Source organism: Symphalangus syndactylus, chromosome 6 (assembly GCF_028878055.3).
Source record: "Symphalangus syndactylus isolate Jambi chromosome 6, NHGRI_mSymSyn1-v2.1_pri, whole genome shotgun sequence".
In the NCBI taxonomy this organism is placed as follows: Eukaryota; Metazoa; Chordata; class Mammalia; order Primates; family Hylobatidae; genus Symphalangus; species Symphalangus syndactylus.
The window spans coordinates 74,488,252-74,514,895 of NC_072428.2; the positions used below are offsets into that span (position 1 = coordinate 74,488,252).

Below are 26,644 nucleotides of genomic sequence, written 5' to 3' on the forward strand. Positions count from 1 at the left end.
ATATGCTAGAATTAGCAAGGCACGTTGTCAGTGGATTCCAATTCTGATGCAAGATGCCATATTATCTGTAAATTAGCCCTGCTTATGATTTTCCTATTAAACTGGTTGTGTTCATGTTGTGTTTCTACAGTCTGAGATCTTCCAAAATCTCTCATATCTCATCCCTTGATTTCTTTATCAATGGGGGTCTGACACCCAAAAAGAATTGTTTCTGCAATGTTCAAATTCATAGTTCTTTTATGGGAGAAGATAATGAAGCAAATGAGATCTTTTTGGGCAAAAATTCAAGAAAACCAAAGAAAGTTAAATGAGGAGAGCAGGAAAACCACCAGTGGATTGTAAGTATTGGGCCTTTTCCCTCAGATTCAGCCTCAGACAGACATGCTACAAATGTATCCACTTTTCATTTGAGTGGAAAACATCTTGGTTAGGATTTGAGGAAGAATTTTTCTCGTGGCTTCCAATCCTGAGGGTACAATGCAGCATTGATTACTGCTCAGAGAGAGCGGTCAGGCTATGGAGTAGGGAGGTTTTGTACTAAAGACTACTTTAAAAACATAATACTGCAAAAAATTATCTGTGAATCACCATAAATTCCAATGACTCTCCTGTAGGTTGTCTGATATCAAAGGGTGTATTTTGAAGAAATGATGAATAATAACCTTTCTTTGGGTGTTTTAGGAAGTCATATAATGAATAAAAGTGGTTTAAGAAAAGAATGAATTTGGCTTCTAGTATTGTTAAGAAGCAATAAAAATGAAAGAAAGGGAGGAGTGATTGATTTCATGGTTCTGAGAAGTGGGAAGACATGAGTTTATGTACATAGCTTATTGGTAGAATACATCAGTCAGTCTAGTCTCAGTGCCTCAAGTTCATAATCCCCATAATTTGGGACTGCTACATCAGGAAAGGGTTTTAAAGATGAATTTCCCTTGAATGATTATTTGCTTTTAAATCCTGTGATGAAATATTTGGTATTAGAAAGCTCAATTGTATTTTCCTCTTTAAAGGAGTGAGTCAGAGCAGCGGCACATGCCCCAGTGTGTGAGCTCAGAGCTCAGTGCTCAACCCGTCACTGGCCTAATTGACAGACTTCATGACCTCCTGGTGAGTGTCAACCTGCTGAAGTGATGACCACCCAGTGCCCTTGAGGCATGGCTCTTTCTTTTCTTTTTTCTTTCTTTCTTTCTTCTTTCTTTCTTTCTTTCTTTCTTTTCTTTCTTCTTTCTCTTTCTTTCTCTCTTTCTTTCTTCTTTCTCTTTCTTTCTTTCTCTCTTTCTTCCTCTCTCTTTTTTCTTTCTTTCTTTCTTTCGTCTCTCTTTCTCTCTCTTTTTCTCTCTCTCTCTCTCCCCCACCTCCCTCCCTCCCTCCCTCTCTCTCTCTTTCATCCACACTGGAGGGCAATGCTGCAATCTCAGCTCACTACAACCTCCACCTCCCAGGTTCAAGTGATTCTCCTTCTCAGCCACCCAAGTATCTGGAATAACAGGCACTCACTATCATGCCCAGCTAATTTTTTATTTTTTGTATTTTGTAGAGTTGGGGTTTCCCCATGTTGTCCCAGCTGGTCTCGAACTACTTACCTCAGGTGATCTGCCCATCTTGGCCTCCCAAAGTGCTGGGATTACAGGCATGAGCCACCACTCCTGGCCTCAGGCATGGTTTTACTGCAGGCAATTTTTTGTTCTTTATTAATCTTTCATCATATAAAAGGGAAAAGACTGTAAATAGCACACTTAGTAATACAGTCCTTATGATCATTTGGAAAAAATAAATGAAAGCTGGTGTAATGGTAAATGTCATTCAGTTTCCTCTTGAGTCTGGGCCTTTTGGGTCTGGGTCCCTCTGTGCAGCCAAGGTAGGTCAGATGGAGAGAGATGGTCCAGACCTGGCCAAATGGGTTCTACATGAGCCTTCTGGGTCAACACTGCCTTTCAATAAAGAGCTGGGCTGTGACGACTCCAGCCGTGTTCTCCACCACAGTGGGGGGAGTGCTCATAGTGGGTCCTTGGGCCATGGGAGACCCCATTATATGCATTGAACAAAATGTCATCAAAGCATTTCTCATCTGGCACTGCCCGGGGCACATAACAAGCTACAGCAGCATCATAACCTTTGCCAGCATGAAGCCCGGTGTCCTTTCGGTTTATCTGTGTGTATGAGTAAACACACTTACGCTCGCCTGTGCATACCCTCACACCAAAGTGTACACTGTCCACAGTGGCACAGCCTGCTACTGAGGGCTGTGCCTTTTATCAAGTCTGATTTCAATCTGGCTCAGCATGGGGAAATTGTGTATGCAACACTGACTTTCAACTGAGTCACTCAAAAATTAGTAAAATCATTTCAGGTAGTGTGTGCTTTTCTTTTTCCTGCTTTCAAAAACAACCTCCAGAGGAGTTTTATTAGCCACTTATTTAAAATGTTAATGAAGGGACCTGTGAGTGCAGGGGCACAGAAATGAGCAGTTGATTTAAGTCATTCCAACGCATAAGCAAGTTCCAAATTCACTGAGAGGCGAGGAGGGGAAGAAGCAAAGGGCGTCTTGGGAAGAACTGCTTTTGCGGTAAGCCCTTGGTGGCTCCCAGCATGCCCGCTGCGATGGCATTCACCCCACTGCAGTCGTCCTCATTAATGTGACTTTGTTGGTTTAGAGGGATCTGTTGTGGTCAGGGTTCCACCTGTCCTTACCTAGAACATGGCCCTCGAGTCAGTTCTAGGCAGGTCCCAGCCAAAAGGTACTGGGGTAGAAACCAAGGAGCAGGCCCACAGAAACAGGGACCCCAGGGGCTTCCAAGAGGGAGTGCTGACTGCCAGGTGCTGAATCCACAGAATTACCCACCATGGGAGCCAGAGGGACCTGTGCAAATCCTGGGGAGTGTGTTAGAATTTCCCCAAATACTATAAAAGAGAAAAGTGCTGATACTTTATCACATGAAAGACTAATGACGTCTAGGAGCTGATACAGAACAGGAGGACTCTGACCACCACAGGACCAGCGAGATGTGTCAGGGCAGAAATGAGCAAACTTGAGTCTCTGGGCACACCTGGGGAAAGAGTAATGCAAGGCACACCTCAGGGATGTGACTCACTTCTCAAATCAGGCTTGGGTCCCCAGGGTAAGGGTGAAGAGACAGCCTTCCCACATCATGTAGTGTGGTGGGGATGCGTAGGGTTGCAGGGGATGTAGCCCTCTTGCCGGTGGGCTGCCAGAGACCTGGCAGCCAGACCCACTTCTTAGTGAGGGCACATTCATTTCCTCTCTGGGATGCATTTCATCATATTCACTTTGTGCCCACGATTCTTCCTGACAGCCTGAAACAGCAGGCTTTGCATCCTTTTCAGGCCTGGGGTCTGGCCTTACCCCAGGGACTTCTGTTTCACCCACAACAGACTCGCCTCCACACCGCAGACCTGGTCGCTGCTGACAACAGTGACAGAAGCAGGCAGAGGGGCCCAGCACGGCCCTCCTGCATTCAGAAATCGTATTTTCCAACGAACATCACGAACTCTGTCTCCTGCTCCCAGGAGGAGCCTCGGGTCTCAGGCGTGGTCAATGCTGAGATGACAAAGCTATTGAAATTCTGATCTCCACAGTCTTGAGGTCTCTAGTGTTGCCAGGAGACTGTCAGGAGAGAGCTTGAAAAGAAAGAGGCACATGATGTTTCACACTGCTTTTCCCAAGTGCAGCCAAGGGACAGCCTCTGCACACTGAGGTAATTCTAGATGATTGGCTCCATGCTCTTCCCTCCTCCTTTCTAGTGAGTTTAGTGCTGGCTGACTATAGAACACTTTATTCACATAAGCAAGTAGAAAAAATTGTCACTCTTAATTCACATGCTCCAACGTCAGACCAGCAGTGACCGGTTCTGGAGGGAAGTGCTAAGACTGGCTTATTTGTGTTCTCATCAGCCACCTCCATGCACATGAAGGTGGATTTCACTGGTGTTGATATATGCTTTCACATCCACAAGAGGCTCTCCGAGGGGACAGAAGTGACTTTACACTCAACACAAAGCCATTTCTGCTGCCAGAGTCCCCAATCTACAATCACCAAAAAATTATCCACCAAGGGGCGAGCTCCAGCCATCTCACTTGTAAGTAGTAGCATCAACACTGTCTGAGAAATATTTATTCCGTCCAGTTGAAGCTTAATTTTCACAAACACTAAAAAGTAGTAAAATAGATTTTAGCTTTTCCTCTAAGTATATTTATGTAGAAATCCCTGAGATGGTATCTGTCAACTTGAAATTCACTATCTACAGTTAAATAACATCAGGGTGCAGGGAGGGACCCTGAGCCCCATCCCTGTACACGGCAGGGGCTGGGCTGTCATTGCAGGGGAGCAAACCTGGTTTCCCTTCTGAGCAAAGAGCAGGGGGTGAGAGGGGCACGGCGGTGTAGGAATTCTTAGCCATCAGCACAGATGCTGGCAGGCCAGCTGTTTACTCACTCTGGGGGCCTGGAGGTCCCACCATGATAACACCACATTGCCTCACAGAGGCCCCTGCTTTTATATCCTTGGTAGACCTCAGGGTAGGTGGTGCCAGGGACCATAAAGAACTTAACCAAGTGGGAGAAGAAAACATGAAAAGGAAGGAAGTGTGAATGAGGAAGAAGAGATGAGGCAACAGGGGTGGGAGAACGTGGTGATAAAGCCAGGGGAGGCAGTGTGGTGGCAACTGACAGGAGAGGAGAAGGGGGCCCATGCTCATCAGTCCCCTCCTTCCTGAACAACATGAAGGGTACAGGGAGGGCGAGCCCTCAGTGAGTGAATGCAGCAGTTCAAAGAAACAAAAATAGACAAAAATAATAAATGTTCTCCTAGGACACCAGGTTTTTAGAGAGGCCACTGTGATACATCTGAATGCCGGATGCCCAGTACTGCTGAGTGGTTAAGTGACAAGAAGCCTGCACCTCCCAGCCCTGTGCATCATCTGTGACCGAGGAGCCTGTGTCACCAGTGCCTAGGGCTAGAGGAAAGGGCTTCCAAATGGCTCAGGAAGATGAGTGGGCATTTCACTCCCCCTCTGGGACCAGATGACCACACCTCCCCTGAGGAATCCCTTACCCAAAATAATTGAACATAATAATGTTGCTTAAATATAAACTGGCTCATCTGATCACCCCGACACTGACCCCAGGACACCCCCATCAAGGTGGCTCCAGTTCCTCATCATCTAGACTTTTCTCCCTGCCCTCCCCACACTCCCTGAGCCTGGCTGGAGGCCTGCTTGTCCCCTGTGCTGCTCACTCCAAAGACAATAAGAAACCAAGAGCATGGGCTCGCCATAGGTCAAGGAAAGAGGCTTGGTGACACTTCCTTTGACTTGGAAAATACCTCTACTAGCAAATCTGCTTCCACATGGCAAAAATGAGAAGTGCTGGGCCAGTAGCCAGGCACACAGCTGCAGAAGCTACCTGGATCTGCCTCATGGGCCAAAGGGAAGGGCTGCCCACAGGCAAGCCACGTCTAGAGTGAGTCCAGAGAGACCAGGGAGAGTCTGGGATCCAATCAGGGATGACCCTTCTTTCAGTTGGGTCTGGTGGGTTTTCAAAATCCAGTCTTTCCACTGGGGCCATACCAAAGCTCCCTGGAAGGTCAGGCTTCCCAGTCCCACCAGAGCCGCCCGTGAAGCTGTCATTTTCTCTCAAGTTGCGTACACTGGCCAGGTAAAGGCAGCTTCTACTCACCAGGCAAGTGGCCAGATCACATTCAGATTTGCCAAAGAAATCTAGGTCCTGCCCCATACTTGCTGGCTTGGCAGGCTTTTCAAAATGCAGGTATCTCTGGAGCTGTTTTGTGGACACCAGGAGCATTACTTGACAAGCTCTGTGCTGGCCCCAGGGTACCCAGTGCACCTGGGTAAAGCTGGAACACATTGGGAACAGGGACCCAACATGCCCACTCCAGAACAGCATGGGACCTGGGGAAATCACCAGCTGTTTGCTGTCCTGCCATTGCTGTTCTACACATCCCTGGAGACTATGAGCATCGGTTACAGTGTGGTAGTGGCTGGTCAGGACCAGAAATGTCCATTTTTGACCTGGAAGCAGCAGACACCCAAGGCTTAGGGTAGATGTGGGGGCTCCATACCATTCCCAGTGCCAACTTCCCATGGCGGAAACAGGAAGGAATGTCTGGCAACCCACCAAAGGTCAGATGCCACATCAGCCCGAGCAGAAGCTGCCTGACACTGGCTGTTCCAATGACAATTAGACATTCATGGGAAGGTGGAGCCATTTGTGAGAGCTCAGGATGGGTGTCCCGGAAGTGCCACTTAAAGGCGACTGAGGCCTCTCAAAATCCCTGTGTTAGAGCTGCAGCTGTCCATGTGGGCTGCAGTGCAGTCACCTGTGGAGCTTTAGGACAGGCCCAGGGCTCAGCTCCCCGGACCAGTGCCTTCAGAACTTTCGCAGCAGGGACAGCTGGCTTGGAAAGGCATGGCTGGGAGACCATGCGAGGCTGCCTGGCTGGGTCATGGGCTGACAGAGGTGGAGCTCCTGGTGACTTAGAAATGCTGTGAATTATGTACGTGTGGCAGGAAGGTGCTACAATGCCAAGGCCCCAAGTCTTGGAAATTCCATGAGGTCCGCACGAGGTTGAACTAAACACCAAGTGCTGTCCTCAAAGGAAAAATAAAAGAAATATCCACATAAGGGACTCTTTGGAACTGAGTCTGGAAGAGAGGGCTGCCTGGTCCACTCCAGGACAATTTGCCTAAAATAAGTTTGTTTCCCATTGCATTCTCTTTGCTTGTTCTAAACATCACCTCCCCCCATTCCTGTAATTTGCATCATTCTGGGCTCCTTACTCTTGTTGCATCCCTTTTTTACATTTTAAGGATGTCTGGATTTGATTTACTGAAGAGCACATAGGGCTTAATTTTGTGTTTCTGGTAATCATCTATTACCTTTCCCCCATTTTATCAAATGACATGTTTTCCTCATATCTATTTTTAATGTGTTAAATATTTTCTATCCAGTTTATCTAAAACTCCTTGATTAAAATGTGTTTAATTCTAGCAATACATACATGCTCATCTCCGCATTGTTTTACAATTTGATGATAAATGTTTTTCCCCAATATATGACTGCATGGATAATACTTTTTAGAAAGATACAATAAAATATGATATCTCTTTCTCACTTGATCATGTGGCTGAATGAGTCAATCCCTCCATCAAATAGAAATATCCGGCATCCCTTAATCTAACTAATAAAAACATCCAGTGTGCACGTGCACCCACAATGAGAAGAAAAGACCAAAGCAAACAGCCAAAAAGGAGAGAATCCCATGATTTCTGTGTAAACTCCTATGGATATCATAAATATTTATTGTTAGAAACAGTATTTTAAATAAAAGGTCTTCAGGCAAGTGTATTAAAACCGCCTTGGATACAAGGGGCCCTATCACTTGTAAAACTTGGCAAATTGGATAATAATTAAAAATACAAAATTACACAGAAAATACCCTTTAATAAATTGAGTTTTTTTTAATTGAGACGGAGTTTGGCTGTTGTTGCCCAGGCCGGAGTGCAATGGCGTGATCTTGGCTCCCTGCCACCTCTGCTTCTGGGTTCAAGTGATTCTCCTGTCTCAGCCTCCCGAGTAGCTGGGATTACAGGCATGTGCCACCATGCTCGGCTAATTTTGTATTTTTAGTAGAGACGGGGTTTCTCCATGTTGGTCAGGCTACTCTCAGACTCCCAACCTCAGGTGATCCGCCCGCCTCGGCCTCCCAAAGTGCTGGGATTACAGGCGCGAGGAACCGCGCCCGGCCTAATAAATTGATCTTTAAACAAATCTTAATTGAGGTTCTCTAAAGGGAGCCTTTTAGGCAACATGCCCGCTAGGTGTACTGATCGCTAGGGTGGCTGGTGTCAGGCGAATCCATGTGGCTCCCCCAGTCCCTTCTTGGGAGCATCCTAGAAGGACAGCGTGGAAACGCGGGCGGCCTGGTGGTCCCGGGAGCGGCCCTGGTGCCCAGCCCCGCGGCCTCACCCTGCCCTCCATCCCCGTGTCAAGCACCCGCGGACTCTCACGTCCTCTTCTTCCAGGGCGGCGGGCGCTTCTCCTGCACCTTGGCCCGGCGCTTCTTCTCGGCCTCCTCAGCCTCCGGTTTCTCCTCCTTGGCCACCTTGTAAGGCCACTTGGTTATCCGCAGGTGGCCACTGTCCTTGGTGCTGCCTTTCCGCGCTGGCCTCGCAGCCTGGAATGTGGGCGCCCGCGCCTTGCTGAGGCGGAGGCGCGGCACCACCACGCCGGGCCACAAGCTGCTCCGCCGCAGGCGCTGCAGGGGCAGGAGGCTGGCCTTCGGCCGGGCGGGGTAGGCGGAGCCCCAGGACACCGGAAGAGGGGCAGGTGGGAGGTGGGAGGCCGGCTCTTGGGGAGCCCTCCCGGGAGCCCGCGCCGCTAGGCAGTGCCACTTGTGCTGCTCTGCGCCCTCTGCTTCGCCCGCCTCCTGCGCCTGCCTCCCCACCCCCCGCCGCGCCGCCTGAATTTCCTGAGCCGCCAGGATTTCCTGCACCGCCAGCCGCCACTTCCCCACGCACAGGGAGCACTCGGGGCACACGAGGGCCACGGCGGGGCTGTTAGAGGCTCGTGGTCATCCTGACCATGTGGTCCAGGGCGCCAAGGTCCTCGGGACCACGCACGGAGCGCGGCGTCAGCGCGGACAGCTCGCAGTCCCTGAGCCTCTGCAGGCAGTTCTTCCAGCCCTCGGGCTTCCGCGCCCACTGGTGGAGCGGAGGCAGCTCAAGCTGGTACTTTTCCCCCAACCGCTCCTGGCAGGGGTGCTCCAAGAGCCTCTGCATGAGGCGGAGGTGTAAGTGGCCACTCCTCTGGCGACATCCCACGGCGGGGGCCCTCGCGTGGACACCCGCCCCTGCTAGCTCAGGGCTCGGATGCGATCCATTGGACCCTGCATGGAGGCTTTCAACCCGAACGCGTCCGTCCTTCAAGGTCAACACACGGGACATAGTTCAACAAGCAGTTGGTGATGACAGCGTGCCTTGACTGGGCCAGAACAGCCTCTTTAGTAAAACAGCGCAGGAAAGTCATGAAACAGATGCTCAGCTCCTTTCTTCATTTTCACTTTAATTCCGTGATGCCTCTCTGTCCGTCTGACGACATCTCTCCTGGGGTCTGGGACTCTGCTGGTCTTCAATGCCTACTCAGAAGGGTTCCTGGCCATCATCAGGCATGAAGACCTCAAAGCCCTCCGTCCTCAACGTGGGATCCCTGTGCCAGCGGCATCAGCCTCACCAGGAAACCTGTTCCTCTGCTCCTTCTTGGGCCCCACCCCAGGCCTATTCAAAGAAAGAAGCCAGGGGCAGGGCCTGGCAGCCTGTGTTTCCACCAGATCTGTGTTAAAGCTCCTATCAACCAGCCCAGGTGATGCTGACTCAGGAAGCGCAAGGCTGAGAGCCAGTGTCTAAGTCAACTGTGCCTATGGGGCCAGGGGCACCAGAGTCTGCAGCAGCCCCAGGCCTCCTGGCCGCCCTCCTCCAGGACGCCCTCCTCCAGGACTCTCCCCACGCCCTCGAGGCCCTGCTCCTCTTCGTCCTGGAAAGGGTAGAAAGAGTCATCCTAGGCGATGCTGTGGGTGTCGGGCAGACTGGAGAAGTCCTGGAACTCTTTGTAGTCAGCGCAGTCCTCCTCGACCTGTGTGCCTAGGAGTGGGGACAGCGGTGGCGGGGTCATGCAGCGCGCCCCGCCACCCTGCGGCTGGGTCCCAGCCAGCAGCACTATGCTGGCGGCTGGAGGCGTGGGCGGGGGGCGGAGGCGTGGGCGGGGGGCGGAGGCTCTGTCCAGGAAAGCCTGCTGCGCGCCAAGGTCCCTGCTTCTTGCTTCTGTGTCCCCAGGGAAGCCCTAGCTCCCGCCCCCAGCCCGGCGGAAACCTCGCTTCTTTTATATTATTGTTGGTTTTTATTTTAAATTTTTAGGACATTGATAAAACACTTTCTGATTTTTGAGATTAAAAATTAAATAATTTTCAACTTTACCCTTTATTAAATGTTTCACTATTTTAATGCTTTTATTTTTTGTATATTTTAATTATTGTAATTTTTATCTTCAATTATTATGGAAGAATTTTAGAAAAGTCTTTTCGTATAATAAAGTCTAATTAATTAACTATTATTTATTCACTCCTCTATCTCAAATACGTACTTTAACCTTTTACAACACTTTGTTTTGAGACTCTTGTTACTTATGTGACATTTTAACTATTATTCTTCACTCTTCTAGTGAATTTTTAATGTCATTCAAAGGGTACATCTTTCTATACTGAGAATTAAACATAGTTCTCAACAATATTCTCAGATATTAGGAATTTCACCTTCCAATGGCATCTTAAGTATGTTCTCCTTCCCTTCTAATGCATATTCCCCGCCCCCTGACCCCTGCTAATTTTGTATTTTATGTAAAGACAAAGTTTTACCATGTTGAACAGGCCAGTCTTGAACTCTTGACCTCAAGTGGTCCACCTGCCTAGGCCTCCCAAAATGCTGGGATTACAGAAACAGCAACTAAATGGTCGAATGATGATTGGGAACTTGTCTAGAGTCTCCAGTGATTATCCTCCTTACAACAAGGCAGAAAGCCTTCCTCAGAATTATCTGGACTGACATTACTCATTGTCCAGACCTGTTAACAGACTCCTGCAACCAATGCTGTGAGTCTCAAATGTGCTCCTTCAATAATGCAGTAGAAGGCCTGAGTTTCCACATAGAAGTATCCTTCAGTGCCTGGAGACTTTTAAGGCATAAGAACGTATTGATCCTATGAACTATATGTTTTGTAAAATCTCAGGTTATGTGAGGTGTTTGGACAAATTAAGTTTCAGGGTGATATCCACTATTGAGACAGAAAATTAGTCTAAAGAATTAAGACCTCAAAGTCCAGAATGAGAAAAAATTGTTTTGCTTAGAGCCTCCTTATAATTGTCTTACTTGTTTTATAGATATAAGCAGTAGAGGACAAGCTCTACCTGATATAGCTGGCCTAGACATATGCGGATTTAATTGTAGAAGAAAGAATTATACCTTTCAGGTAAAATGGCTACAAATAATAATTAGCTGCTGTTTTTGAGACAAGTTCTCACTCTGTCTCCCAGGCTGGGGTGTAATGGCACAACCAGAACTCACAGCAGTTTTATAATCCTGGACACAAGCAATCCTCCCAACTCAGCCTCCTGAGAAGCTGGGACAACAGGTGCACACCACCACTCAAGGCTAATTTTCTGTTTATTTTTTGGTAGAGATAAGGTCTTATTATGTCGCCCAGGCTGATCTCAAACTCTTGGCCTCCAGTGATTTTTCTGCCTTGGCCTCCCAAAGCACTGGGATTACAAGTAATGCCACTGTAACCAGCTTTAGATCCATTTTATTTAATACAGATAGCTTCCCAACTAAGCATATTTTATTAGAATTCTCTTAATTCAGCAAAGCATTGTTATTACTGACCCAGTCTTCACTTATTTTCATCTTACATGCAAGAACAAAATTAACTTTATGTTTTAATTTGTTTCATTTTATATTTTGAAGGTGAACAATATGTCGTTTTGAGATACATGTGCATAAGGAAATGATTACTATAATGGAGAAAATTAACAAATTGATCATATCACTTAGCTGTGCTTCTTTTTTATGATAAGAACACCAAAAATCTAGTCTCTCAGAATATTTCCCCAAAACAATACAAGATTATCTAATATACCTAGAGTTTGTACATCACATTCATTTATTCTACGTTAATGCACCTTTACAACTTTTACCCTTCATTTACCTATTTTCTTCCCACCAATGTAACCACCTTTTTTAATGTATTGAACTTTTAAAAATTGATTTCAAATATGAGTGGGACAATGAAGTATTTTTGTCTGTGTGTCTGTCTTAGTTCACTTAGGAAACCTGCCATTTACATGTCTCCTAAATTTAGTACAGAAATAAAATGCTAGTCAAGAATGTGTCTCAGTTTTGTTAGACTAATTTCTGAAAAAGAAATCAGATTAAAAAAAGAACTTACATTGTATGATTTTATTTACCTGAATGCAAAAACATAAAAAGTAGATTAAGTGCTGTCAAGGAATGGGGGAGGGCGAGTGGAGAATAAATGTTAATGTGTATTGGGATTCTTCTGGAAGTGATAAAAGTGCACAGGCAGTAGAGAGCTCTGATGCCTGCACAAGTGTGATATACTAACAATCTCTGAATTAAATACATTAGAACATGACTTTCACGGTAAGTGAATGAATCTCAACAAAACTAGTAGAAAAAAAATTATTGATATTCTAGTAAAGATTCCACAATAGTTTATTAATTAAAATAACTGAATTAACAAATGTACACATTCAAGGTGGTTATCCCATTTATAACCATAAAGTAATTACATTCCATGAAGTTACAATGAGCTCACAGGCTCTCACACATAGGGTCTTAGGACACTATTTGCCTCATATATGGGAGGTCACAATAAATCATCATGAAGCCAACTTTTCATGTACAACCAAAGCAAAAGAAAGGCCTCAGAGGGGAAAAGAAGGACGAAGGTGGAAAACCATAGATAAGAGAACTTTTAGAAACATCATAAAAACTCACAGATCCATTATCATAATCCAGAAACACCCCAACCCGACCCAGAGGCCTTTGCACATACTGAATTAAAGGTGGAGAGTTGGTGGAGAGACTACAGTGATTGCTCCTTTTTGAGGATATTAAAAAAAAGGTTTCGTCAGAATCAATGATGATATTGGCATCTGCAGTCCTGAAATCTCTACAGACTCCCAGAATCCAGTTGGAGGAGAGGGTTACATCCACCTCCCAGTAATGCCTGCCGGAGGTGAATGCTTGCACTCCCCACACAGCAAAGCTCTCCACTCCCTGGGGATCCACGGGAGCGCTGAGATGGTCATCTCCAAATATCACATATCTCACATCCTCAGCAAGGCTTATATAGCAAGGAATCATTTCCGTGCTCAGAGCATTATCCACTGTCAAGGAAAAAATATTATATTAGTGAGTGCTATGAGGGACAGAGGCTCTGTGGCCCAATTATTAACTTCATTTGCTCTTCTTCCAAGAAAATACAGAAAAAAGGAAGCCAAGAGAGTTCAGCCCCATGCATGCATGAAGATGAAATGTTATTACACCTCTACAGCATATACAATTATGTATTATTCCTTAAATAACAGAGAAAAAATGTGACCATATCACTGGGCCAAGTAATGATTTAATGTCTATCTCTGCATAGTTTGTTTCAGGACATATCTAAAATGTTTTTTTTTTCTTCAATAGAAATATGTTCTTGTATCATTTGTCTTTAAGATCATCAACAGGTAGACATCAATTTGCTGTGATGTGAGTATTTATTGGAATGTAAGTAATGCCTGTTATAGTCTCAAACATCAAAAATTTGGTAGAAATTAACACATGTAAAATTTATAAGTTACTGAAAAGAATACTCTGGCTTTACATTATCTATTTAGCTCCTGATTCAATCTACTCTGGGTTCCTGCCCTCTGCTACTTAGACCTGCTCTCTAGAATGGGCCTAACATGGTTAAGCCACGTTCACAGATCCCTCACCTTTCACTTGTTACGAGATGTATCTGATGGCATTAGAATTGTCCTGATTATCGATATTTTAGTCATTTTCTTTGTTGATCAAAATGTTCTGATTTTGTAAATAATAAAGGTTACTTGTAGAATGCATGTAAATGCACATAGAATAGAAAGAATTAAAAACCATTATGCCACATGTAAGACTTCAGAATTGAATTAAATTGAATAACACGAAATACTGATGCCAACATGAGAACTAGTGTCTTCATAACTACATGATCTGAATATTCTTTGTCCTCTTATTCTGCAGATAAACTGTGTATCTTGCTTTACGTTTTCATGAAACTGTAAGTCAGGAAATTTAATTTTGATCATTGTAATATTACTATGCAGGTAGAGAAGATGCACATGTTTTCAAAAACTATGTATTACCTACATGTCAAAACTAATAAAACTTAAATAGGAAAAGCCTCAACCAAGGGACCCAATAAGGAAATAATTTGAGGCTGGACTGCCAAGCAGCTGGCTCTTACCTCTGAAGTTGTTGAGCATGTCTAGGACTCCAGTTATGCGCCATGAAGTGAGCTCTGGGTTCACTGGCTGGGGCTTTTGCATCTGTGCCAAATCAGTCCTGCAAAAAAAATGGCCTCAGTTGTATTTCCAGGCCCAAAGTTAATCACACAGTCATACAAAGATATCACATTTTCATATAAGATGTTTCCTCAGAATTCTGCCAGTTCTGGTTAACTGGTTGTACATTTTATTCCACACTCTAGAGGCTACAAGGATGTTACGTTTTCTAAAATTTACTTCCATAAAAACCCAATTTCCCCAGATATGTTATTCTCAGACATTATACAACTTCTAAAGCCATTAAAAGTCATTGCCTCCCTCTGCCCATCACACCCCCTGAGGGTAGGCAGAAATCTTGGAAATATTTCAGAGAGCAGAAAACTCAGACAAAAACCTTTGGGACCTCAGGCTGCAGTTTTCACTAATGCTAGTCAGTGTCTAACAGAGAATGTTCACTGAGACAGAAGACTTTAATCTTTTGGGCAAATCAAAGGAGTCTAATTCCAGCCTGAGAACCCTGCTGCTGAGGGTCCGGAGGCAACCATTTTCCTGAGGTCTTTCCTAGAACTTGGTGTATGGTGATGGAGCAGGCCCAGGTCATTGATGCTTTTAGGAACAAAACATCCCTCCTCAGCCTATCCTTAGGGAATCTCTCTCCTCCCTCTGTCTTTTTTTTTTTTTTTTACCTCCCACCCCTCCAGAGTAGAAGACGCCTTTGTGATTCCTCCGAGTAATTTTGTATTAAGATCTGTGGAGTATGGCTGGTCAGGATGGATGGATTGGGAGGACAAACTTCCGAATGGCAAATTGTTTTTATGTAAATTTTAATTCATACAAACTTTAAGATGAAAACTTTCCAGACCAAAGAGAAGAAGACCTCAGGCCCTCTTTTGAAACAAAATTGGAAATAGCCACTGACAACGATGTTAGTACTCAAAATGTATACATCCCTTTCATTCACAAGAGAACAAACTTTTCAGAAATAGCATTTTTTTTTAGTGTAAACTCACCTTGCTGATGCATTTCCCACATCCTGCAAAAAAATAAAAGATAATGGTAATTATGAGAGATTTTTCCTTCTGCATCTTTTCTCATACACTTGTTTCTTTCTGTTTTAGTGTTTTAATAATGTATAACTTTTTATTTCCTGCTAAGGAATCATTCAAGGCTACGTGAATAACAGAACCTCAACTAAACAAGAAAAAGCTTCACTAGTGTGCGTTAAAAAGAAAGGAGCTCAGCAAGAGACGGTGGAGTAAAGCAAAGATATCTAGGTTTCCAGTGTCATTAATTTCCTAATCTTATTTCCAAGGAAAGGTCTGACCACACATGACAACTATTAAAACAAAACAGAGAACCATATGAGAAACAGAGTACATGGACATTGATGAGCAGCTTTGAGAAATCTTGCCCAGGAAAGGGGAAACCCCTCAATGTCTTCAGCAAATCACGGCTGTCTGGGACATCAGAGTGAGGAGGAACTAGGGCATGTAAATGGAGTATTACTAACCTTCCCCTGGCCTAGAGTTCTAATGATTTTGGATGATCCCTCTGCGTGGATAGTACTCCAAATTATATTGAAGAGAACTTTCTTATATGTTATCAGCTAAAATGGCAAAAATTTCCCAAAGATTACCAAAGTATGCAGTCATAAATGACTGGAAAAATGTAATGGTGGAAGTCAGAGAGCATGTGTCACTTAGTTTAGAGCAGTGACATATGCAGGTGATATTTGCGTGTCCTGGCAACATTGTCCAGCAAAGGCTTCCTGTCTCTCAGGATGGACCCTCCCTCCTTACCTGGAGCAGCTCCACATCAGGCATGCGGCATGTCTTCCACAGCTCTCTGTACATGTCTTTCATCCCTTCCAAATGTTGGGTCATTCTCACTTGACTGTCTTGTAGTTGTTGGAAAAGCTCTTTTGCTTCTCTTTCCAGTGCCTGCAGATGCAGTTGTTCCTCCTCTTCGAGAAATATACGCATCTTTTGATATTGAATACGGATTATCATCTTCCTTAATGACACATAGTTCTGCAGAGATGTTTGGTTAAAAGGATTACATGTTCTCACTCTCAATAGAAAACTTCAAATAATTATATGCTGAGTTTAATCAAGCAACTTATAAACTTTCTGCCTCACTCTTGCAAGGAGTCTTGAATATTTGCTATCTTCTCTGTCCATCTTTTTCAATGTTCCTATTCTCTCTCCCTTTTTAAATCAAACCTATATAAAGACTCCTGGTTTCAGTCACTGTGATGCTTCTTCGCAGTTGTTGCTGAGTCAATTATTTCCTCTATTAATCTCTCTTTTAGGATTTTTCCGTGTCTGATTCGCCTACATGTTAAAAAACATTTAGCCATACAGCATATTATGCAGTTTTTTTCACTTTTACCATATTTTTATTCTATATACTATTCTATTTTTTTCATCTTCCTCATACCCTGTCTTAGTGAAATGTTGTCTCATCTGCAGTGTCCGAAAAGGTTTATACCAACCTTCAAATTTGAACTAGAATACACATCATGCCGTTTATCCAATATACCAGAATTAATTTGGCTAGATTGTGTGGGCTTCTCTGTTTGCAATTCCTATTATATCAATTGAAATCACTACATTTTCTTGGGATGAAATCACTATCTTTCAACTGGTAGTTTGAATTTAGCTAAAAATTATAAGCTAACATTGTGTTTATTTGCATAAAAACAAAGAAAACATTTTCATTCTTACCTCTAATGAATGAAATTTGCTAGTTTCCTGATTTAGATTGTTTCGTGTCTCTTGATTGATTTTCCATAAATAGTCCATTTCCTTTATAAGTTTCTCCTGCAAAAGAAGCAAGAAGCTTAGCAATAATGAAGGCAGTATAGTAGATTTCATCCCCTTATCAATAAAAAGAAGGCTGTAATTGAAAGAAACATAAATTAAGTTAGAGTGGAGTGGTCAGATTTTTCCAAGTTCAACACATTTGGTTCTAATAATTGGGATGTGAAAAGTGATAGAACCATAATAGAGAGTTTTAAGGGACCCTTCAGATAATATCATCAATTTTCTGATAAGCTGGCTTTTATATAACCTGACTTTGAACAGTGTTCTTTGTGCCGGCCACCAGCTCCACAGCTCCATTCTACACGTTGGAACACCGTTTCTAAGGAAACCTCCTTTACTGAAGTCTCAACACAGCTACGATTAGAGTGCCAAATTAGTCAGCAACATTGAAAGGACACATTTATGTGTTATGATTGACATGGAATAATCACCACCTCCACCATCTGCATTCTCATCACCATCATTATCATAGGCCCTCATCATTCTTATTTGGGATTCTGTATAATTCAAACTGCCTTAGAGGCATCACGTACCCTACATTCCTCAGCAGCCCATCCTATTGGGCTGTGGCTGTGAGCCATGTGCTCTGGTGACTCAGAGCAGGGCTCACAGAGCAATCTCTTTTCAGCCTCACAGAAGAGCTCCTTAGTCTCCTCATGGAGCACACAGATATTGTGTGAGCTGTTGATGTTCTGAGGTCTGGTCTGTCTGGCTAGGGAAGCCAGCTTTTTGAGTGCCACATTGGTGTTGAAGTTGGGCTTCTCTGAGATTTGTCTGCACAAAGGGCAGTGAATTGGTGCTCTGCCTTCTTCTGAGCAGAGGCAGAGGCAGGGCCTGCAAAAGCTGTGCCCACAGTCAATGGTGACCGGGTCTATGAAGTAGCTCATGCAAATGCAGCAAATGAGCTCATTCTGGAAGACTCGCAGGGCGTCTGAATCCATGTTTCTGAAAATAAAAAAAAAAAAAGTGAGAATTTCTCTCCCTTATTTTTATTTGCCCCGATGAAAAGGAAAAAAAGGCCGGTGGACCATTTTCCTTGTCTACTTGAGCTCTGTCCAATATGTCTAATAAGTTAGCTCCAGTACAAACTGAGACATAGTAAATGCAAACATGCTGGATTTATAAAGTTTTCCCTCATTAGCCATTGAAGATTCGGTCCAGGACTCCCTGAGATACCAAGATCCTAAGATGTTCAAGTCTCTTATTAGTAAATGGTGTGGGATTTGTATGTAACCTAAACCTATCCTCCTGAATACTTTATGTCTAGATTACTTTGAATGCCTAATACAATGTACATGCTGTATAAATACTTGTAATGCCATACTGTTTAGGAACAGCAAGAAGATTAAAAATATGTACATGTTTGGCAGGGGGCGGTCACTCATGCCTGTAATCCCAGAACTTTGGTATGCCGAGGAGGGCGTATCACGAGGTCAGGAGATTGAGACCATCCTGGCTAACACGGTGAAACCCCGTTTCTACTGAAAATACAAAAAATTAAGAGGGCGTGGTGGCGCCTACCTGTAGTCCCAGCTATTTGGGGGTCTGAGGCAGGAGAATAGCTTGAACCCAGGAGGCGGAGGTTGCAGTGAGCCCAGATCTCACCACTGCAGTCCATCCAGCATGGGTAATAGAGTGAGGCTCTGTCTCAAAAAAAAAAAAAAAAAAAAAAAATTACGTGTTCAGTACAGCTGCTTTTTTCTCCCTGTAAATATTTTTTATCTGAGATTAGTTGAATTCACGGGTATGAAACTTATGGATATGAACAACCGTGATGCAAATGAGAAAACGAAACGAATGTCCTCATGGCATTTTTGTTAAACAAGCTGTGCTCTCAATCATTCCCAGTTACTTAGACAAGCTTAAAGCCTGGGTGGAGGGTAAAAGCTGGGATGATTTCTGAGTCTCTTATATAAGCTAATTAAGGAAGAAGCACATTCTGAATGTCATCCTGTCTATGTCATTCTATCTCTTTCAATGATTCCATGATGATAATATACGAAAGACACTTAGTATCTATGGTATTATTCCATAATCCCTGCCTCCAAACTCACCTATGAAGTTTGCTCAGACAATTATAAATAAAGTAGCTTTTATCTAAGATTGATTAATCAGAGTGGACTGTCAACTCCTAAAATTAACAATCATTAAATTTGTCCTTTTAACTTTAACATCAAAACTCTTCCTTTCAATACATTAAATGTAAATAATATCTATTATTTTTGATTAGGAAAGTTTTTTCTCATAGTCAATTCAGATGATTAGAGAGAACACTATCACATTCTCAAAGAGCCAATATTTCAACTATAATAATTAACAAGAATTAATCAACAATTAATTATCTTCTAAAATAACAAAAAAATGAATATATGTATTAGGTTTTCCACTCTACACTAGAAAATCCAGAAATGCAGTTAATGGAAGCACCTTTCCCCTTAGTGACTTGGAAGTTGCAGCTTCTTGGGAGCCCTTGCCAATTGATTAGATCTATTGATCTATTTTCTTTCTTTCTTTCTTTCTTTTTTTTGTTATTGTTGTTGTTGAGATGCAGTCTCAGTCTGTCACCCTGGCTGGAGTGCAGTGGCGTGAGCTCAGCTTACTGCAACCTCCACCTCCCAGGTTCAAGCAATTCTCCTACCGCAGCCTCCTGAGTAGCTGGTATTACAGGCGCCCGCCACCATGCCAGGATAATTTTTTTGTAATTTTAGTAGAGACCGGGTTTCACCATGTTGGCCAGGCTGGTGTCTAACTCTAGACCTCAAGCGATGTGCCTGCCTTGGCTTCTCAAAGTGCTAGGCTGCAAACATGAGCCATCATGCCCGGCCGATTAAATCTATTTTCAACAGCTTTCAAATCTAGTCTGCAAACTGCAAATTTTGAAGAGACAACAAATAAGACCTTTGCAACAAGAATTTTCAAAGTAATTCAACATTTTTAACACTCACTTTGGCATACATTATGACCACTGCTACATGCCCACATTCCAGTGAACATTTTAGGTATTTTACGCGTTCTATCATTGCATGAAACTATGGAAATATATCTTTTCACACTTTAGAAAAAATCTAACAATACAGAAAACAGTCACAAAAAAAGAATCAAATAGCAAAGGAACACAAACTGTATCTTACAAACTGAAGATACTTTATATTGATTTTCTGTAAAATCACCAAGACAGTTATTTGTTTGCTTAAAAAAGACCCAAGCATGCTGCCAGGTAAATTTAAAGTATTTTTAAGAGTAAAAGTGAGCATGATGGTTTTGCTGCACATTTTATACTCACAAGGCTACTATGAATGGTCTCAGTCTAGAAGTTCTGTAGATATCCAGATTAGAAGTAACTCCTGGTGCTCCAAAGCCCAGCAGCCACAAATCCAGTGGGTCCTCACTGAAGGAGAGAGAAATCTCTGGACAAGCATCCTTTTAAAGTGTATGGGCCAACGAAAGACCACACCCACTTCCTGAGGTTGATTAGGTTACATAGAAACTGGTAAATTGGCTGATTAGGTTTATAAAGTATTGAAAACCACACTTGGGGGCTCAAAGCTCAACAGACAAGTTTGGAATGAGATGCAAGAAAGTTGACTTAACACAGGGTATTCAAAGAAATATTTTAAGTATAACAATTATTTCACTAAATATTATCACATGCTAATTTTTGTTTTGTTTTGTTTTTGTTTTTGTTTGTTTGAGAGGGTATCTCGCTCTGTGGCCAAGGCTGGAGTGCAATGGCTCGGTCTCAGCTCACTGCAACCTCTGTCTCTTGAGTTCAAGTGATTCTCCTGCCTCAGCCTCCCAAGTAGCTGGGATTACCGTCGCCCACCACTAGGCCCAACTAATTTTTGTAGTTTTAGTAGAGACCGGGTTTTAGTAGAGACCGGGTTTCACCATGTTGCTCAGGCTGGTCTCAAACTCCTGATCTCAGGTAATCTGCCCACCTTGGCCTCCCAAAGTGCTGGGATTACAAGCGTGAGCCACTGCACCGGGCCACATGCTAACTTTAAAATTTTGTTTCTCACTCTGTTTCAAAATTATAATTGCTTAAGTGCCCAGCCGTTATTTATCTGAAAATGTTCATAGATAAAACATTAACTGGGATTACCAACACATCTGTGCTGTGTAACTCTCTTGTTTAAAAAAGTATAACAAGGAACTTAATTGTGTTTTACAAAATTGTATATATAATGGTTGATAGAATTAGCTGTATCGGTCTGTTTTTCTTATTTTTACTATTTTATGACTATTTCCTAATGATGGATTTATATGAAAATAAAATCTGTTTTTTATTTATCCACCTTTTTGAATAATTTTAAAACTGAAAGTTTACATATATATGTACAAACTATAACAATGTTATGTATCCATATTTTTAAAATTATATAATAATGAATTTACACAATAAAAATAATTATTATTACTTTTTTTTTTTTTGACATGCCGTCGCCCTCTGTCACCCAGGCTGGATGCAATGGCATGATCTCGGCTTACTGCAACCTCTGCCTCCCAGGTTCAAGTGATTCTCCTGCCTCAGCCTCCCGAGTAGCTTGGGATTACAGGTGTCTGCCACCGTGACCGGCTAATTTTGGTATTTTTAGTAGAGATAAGGTTTCACCAAGTTGGCCAGGCTGGTCTCGAACTCCTGACCTCAGGTGATCCGCCCAATCTCGGCCTCCCAAAGTGCTGGGATTACAGGCATGAGCCATGGCATCTGGCTGTTATTTACACAATAATTATGTCCATAATTATCTTTAATAGCGCATGAAAGTTATTTGTAACACAGTTGCCATACCAACATATTTTGTTGTCTTTTACCATGATTTAATAAATCACCAACGTTTATACAGAATTGTATTCATAAATTATGTAATGTTTGGGGATTTAGGTCATTTCTATAAACTTAAAATTAACAAACCTTGCTAGAATTTGAAAAAGTAGAAATCTATATAAAAGTCACCATTTACATATTAATAGACATTTAAAAAATTATAAAATTCATAAAAGCCAGCATATCCTAGAAAAAGATGAAGTGGCTGTCTTTTTAATCAGTCCATGGCATTGCAAATTAGTATGTTTTCTGAAGTGTCATTTCATCAGCATTATGCTTCAAAAAATATATCCAATAAAGTTAAGAAAAGGTAATCATAGATATAGATGTGCAGACTTTTCCACAAATGTTGTTCTTTGAAAACAAACTCAAACACTTCTTAAAATGTTGCATATTATCTACCTAAGTGTAGAGAAGAAAGACTTTCTGGTATTGTCACTTCTCAGTAAAAATTCGATTCTACATTTTGTAGACTGCCCTGTATTAGACAGAAATAAACAAAAAGCAACTTATGAGATGGATATAAAAGAATAAAAAAGAGTTTCAAATTTTAGTGCTAGAAGCTAAAAAAGTTATCTATTTTACTACTAGTGTGTTATCATGCAGCGCAGGTAAGAGAGAAAAAGCAGTATTTCCTTAGCTAACTAAATAGTCTGTCATTCAAGTGAAAATACCAGACATTTATTGATTACCAATTTTATGCTAAAAACTGTTGTAAGTGCTTCACATGTTCTAGCTTACTTGTTACAGCAACCCCATAAGATAAATAATATTTTATACTCATTTAAAGATTAAGAAACATAAGAACAGGAAACTTTAATAATTTGACCATAGGCATACTCTAATTAAGTAGGAGAACTAGGGTTTGAAACCAGGCGGTCTGTCTCTGAAAACTGTGTTCCTTTCAGTGACATTAAATATGTTGCCAAAGTATCTTCCTAAGCCACCAAATTACATACAATATTTTGGGGGGATGCTTCTTGCATGCTGGCAGAATTGATTGAAAGTTGACAAAGCTTTCAAGTATTGTGCAGGCTTTGGTCCACTTTTTTGAATAATAATATGCACACTGTCCTACATCTACCATACTGTCCAACCCTCTATCAATGACATCACAAAAACCCTGTGGGCATGCTCGGCCAAACCCTGTAATAACGGCATTGTGGAAAACCTAGTGTGCAGTGCAGCTCTTCTTTTCAAAGCACAGAATGTCTCAGAGGGTCTCTTATGTGCGCTACTCTGATTACTCACAAAATAAGTGTCTACTGTGCACTCTCCTTACTGGTAGAGATTGGAGTCAAAGTTGTAATAAACCTGCACGTTCTGCACATGTATCCCAAAAATTAAAGTATAATTTTTAAAAAAGTGTAAAAAAAACAAGACTACGTCCTTAAGGTGCTCATGGTCTAGTAGTTGATACAAAGGAAGGGACAGTCATCCTAAAAGTCTTCCTAAAAGAAATGACACCTAAGCTGAAACCCAAAGGTTGAGGGTAGTCTTATCTTTTCTGATAGTAAAGTCCAAGTGACAGCAGTTGTCATGAGAAAAGATTTTGGGGCCTGGCATGGTGGCTCATGCCTGTAATCCCAGCACTTTGGGAGGCCGAGGTGGCTTGACCGGTCAAGCTGAGAAGTTCGAGACCAGGCTGGGCAACATGGAGAAACTCCATCTCCACAAAACATACAAAAATTAGAGAGGCATGTGGGTGCATGCCTGTAACCTCAGCTAAGTCTTAAGCTGGACGATTGCCTGAGCCCAGGAGGCAGAGGTTGCATTAAGCAGGGATTATGCCACTGACTCTAGCTTGGGTGACAGAGTGAGACACTGTCTCACACACACACACACAAAATATTAGTTCTGTTCTCTTCCTGGGTTGATATCCTTCTATTCTATCTAGGCCAGAATGCTTTCTGAAATGGAAATGTGCCTATATTCCTACCTGCTTAACCTTATTATGGGATTTTGATAAACTACAAGAAAGTAGTTACACTCCTCTCGATGTCTTCCAAAAATTACTTGATGTATTTGGTGCTCAGTGTATGAATTGTTCTTCCCACAAATGCCTTGGATTCTAGTAAGGGTGAGTTCCTTGTATTTCTTTAACTTGCCACAATCATCCATACTTCTATTATTTTGTATACCATGATTACCTTGTCAGTGGAAATATAAATAAATAAAATTACTTTAAAGCTCTGTGGCATTGCCCAATAGAATTGACGATCCACCAATTTTATAACCCAGACATTCCAGTTATCAGAAGATACTGTCGGGAAAGAGAATCTATTGGCTATTTACATTAGGAGACATGTTCACAAAATCAAAATAGAAAAATCATTCCAAATGTACAACAGCAGAAAATGAACAAATGTATATTAGTATGCACCATTTATCCAACTTTGGGTTTTCCACTACAAACTCACTCTCGATTGTTTACATAAATAGATCTGGACCATTTAAATATTTTTATCTTTGCCACGTGTTAAGATGTCAATCTTTGTGAGTAGAAAGCATTGGAGAGAAATTCCAAAAAAGCGCTTCCAATCTGCTTTGGAAATGACGCCTCCGGTGTCTGGCCCGGAGGGCATACAGGGATACACCAATGCCCAGACTGTGTAGTTCAGGCAGCTGCTATAGCACCCACTTCCTGAAGTTCATGGTGGCCAGGAGAACTCAGCAGCTACGAGCTTCTCCTGATACTGCCCTTTGCCAGATTTGCAGTGGAGGCTGTCTGGCATGACGTTTCTTCATAAACAGCTTTACAAGTGGCCCGGAAGGCAAGTTTCTGGGGAGCTCTGAAGTGTGGATTTAAAGCAAATTTTTCAAGCGCAACAGCACAGCGACTTCTTAACATTCAGTGAGGCCAAGGGGTGAGGGGACTCTTCACTGGCTACTCCAACTTCACCCTGGAAACAATGGTAATTCCTTATATGTGCTCATCACGTATTATTTAGACTTCTCCTTACACTCTACTAGACAATATTTCCTTGCTCAAATGTTGTTATAATTAATCATTCTTTATATTAACTTTCCCTATTCACATTATTATATGTTTTCTCTGTCTTGACAGACCCTGAATCTTCCTTTCATTTGAATAAATGCTATCTATCTATCTATCTATCTATCTATCTATCTATCTATCTACTTACTTATCTATCTATCTGAACACTTAAAGAGCAGTGGAAAAAAATTGAGTACCATAAAACTATACATGGTATGATTTTATTTAAAAAAGTTCAAAACTCCCTAAAGCCAAACCGTAAAACATGTAAATAATACAGCCATGTGTGATAAAATTCTAAAGAATAACAGAGGAAATAAAGATAAACACAAAATTCAAGAAAGTGAAAAAGCACAACTGTCATTAGTGCATGGGGAACACAAAGATATTGGAAATGTTATTTTCTTAATATGACTAGTAGGTTCACAAATGTTCATTACTATTTTTCTCTATACTTGGGTGTTATATTACAGTCTTTTACATAAATAAAATATTTTAATAAAAAATAATGATTTCTTATGCTATAGAGTGATTACATATACTAAAAGTGTAATTTAACCAGTGTCCCAACTAGTGCGCTGAGATAGTGATCCTCTCAGCTGTGGGAGGGCAGGCAGGGCATGAGGCCTCTGGCTTGGAGCAGTTGCACATATTCGTCAGTGTGCTCTATGACAAACTGATGATTTCCCATGTGTGAAGCAACATGGACACATTAGACTTGATTTCCCGAAAATGCCGGATGAGAGTTTTACGATAGTTGTCCATACCCCTTGGATTTAATACTGACTTTGATTCTTCCACTTCAGAATAATCTTGTATAATTATAAATTTTGATTTTTTATTTTTAATCCACAAAGAGAAAATAAAAGAAAAAATATATACACAAATATATGAACACTCACATAACTGTATATACTATCCATCTTTATTTCTAAAATACTAATTTTAAAATCCATCAATATACCCATCAGGATTCTTTCTGAGTGACATACCACACATATTCAATATGGGTTCTCTAAGGAATCCTCTTAGGCTACTTGTTTCCAAGCCTCTGAATCTGCCTGCACAGTGAAGCCTGCAACAAAGCTTTCTCTTCACTTCTCCCTTAGCCTTGCATGGGTCCACTTTCCTTTCAATATCAAACAGAGTGTTAGAAATTCCTGGAAATGACTCCCCTGAATACTTGCTGTGGCTGCTTGGAGCATAGATGACACACCTGTTGATAAAACAGTATACTGTTTACTAGTTGCTCAAATGATATGGAAGAGAAACACAAGGGCACTCTACAATTCTAACACTGAATATTTCGAATTTAACAATTTGAACCAGCCACTTGGCAACTAAACTTCCACATTCAATCAACTCTAAAGAGTAGTATGGTCAGGCGTGGTGGCTCAAGCCTGTAGCCCCAGCATTTTGGGAGGCCAAGGTTGGTGGATCACGAGGTTAGGGGTTCGAGAATAGCCTGGAAAGCATGGTGAAACCTTGTCTCTACTAAAAATACAAAAAATTAGCCAGGCATGGTGACACGTGTCTGTTGTCCCAGGTACTCAGGAGTCTGAGGCAGGAGAATTGCTTGAGCCCGGCAGGAAGTGGTCACAGTGAGCTGATATCATGCCACGCCACTGCAATCCAGGCTGGGCTACAAAGCAAGGCTCCATCCTTTAAAAAATAAATAAATAAATAAAATGGAAAAGACTAGTTTATGAAATATGTGTTAATTAATAATATTTGACTTCGAACAAATAACCTAAAGTGGTAAGTGCTTCAATGCTACAACAGTAACAACGATAAAGTAACCACAGCAATAGTGCTTGGCAATAAAGTATTTACTTACAAGTTTTCTAATTCTTCAAGAT

General features: G+C 42.2%; 1 protein-coding gene and 1 pseudogene across 1 annotated transcript; both read right to left on the reverse strand.

The window, feature by feature from the left end:
* The window catches only part of LOC129485352 (ankyrin repeat domain-containing protein 33B-like), a 36,428-nt pseudogene extending 27,365 nt beyond the window's left edge, over positions 1-9,063 (reverse strand).
* Positions 9,064-12,301: 3,238 nt separating this feature from the next.
* On the reverse strand, positions 12,302-20,361 carry LOC129483974 (putative tripartite motif-containing protein 64B). The gene is made up of 8 exons (XM_063642022.1): positions 20,246-20,361; positions 18,484-18,605; positions 17,496-17,907; positions 16,864-16,959; positions 15,937-16,167; positions 15,148-15,170; positions 14,098-14,195; positions 12,302-12,994 (listed from the first exon to the last, which is right to left on the reverse strand). The coding sequence occupies exons 3-8, from the start codon at positions 17,901-17,903 to the stop codon at positions 12,501-12,503; spliced, it is 1,350 nt and encodes a 449-aa protein (XP_063498092.1). The 5' UTR covers positions 17,904-17,907; positions 18,484-18,605; positions 20,246-20,361; the 3' UTR covers positions 12,302-12,500.
* Positions 20,362-26,644: the final 6,283 nt, after the last annotated feature.

What these genes read in the sequence shown, in the direction of transcription:
- LOC129483974 (XM_063642022.1), bottom strand. Translation starts at nt 17,903, where the DNA reads ATGGATTCAGACGCCCTGCGAGTCTTCCAGAATGAGCTCATTTGCTGC. An exon ending in GCAAATTTCATTCATTAGAG is followed by an intron (nt 16,168 to 16,863) that starts GTAAGAATGAAA and finishes ACATCTCTGCAG; the next exon opens with AACTATGTGTCATTAAGGAA. An exon ending in CATGCTCAACAACTTCAGAG is followed by an intron (nt 12,995 to 14,097) that starts GTAAGAGCCAGC and finishes TTTCCTTGACAG; the next exon opens with TGGATAATGCTCTGAGCACG.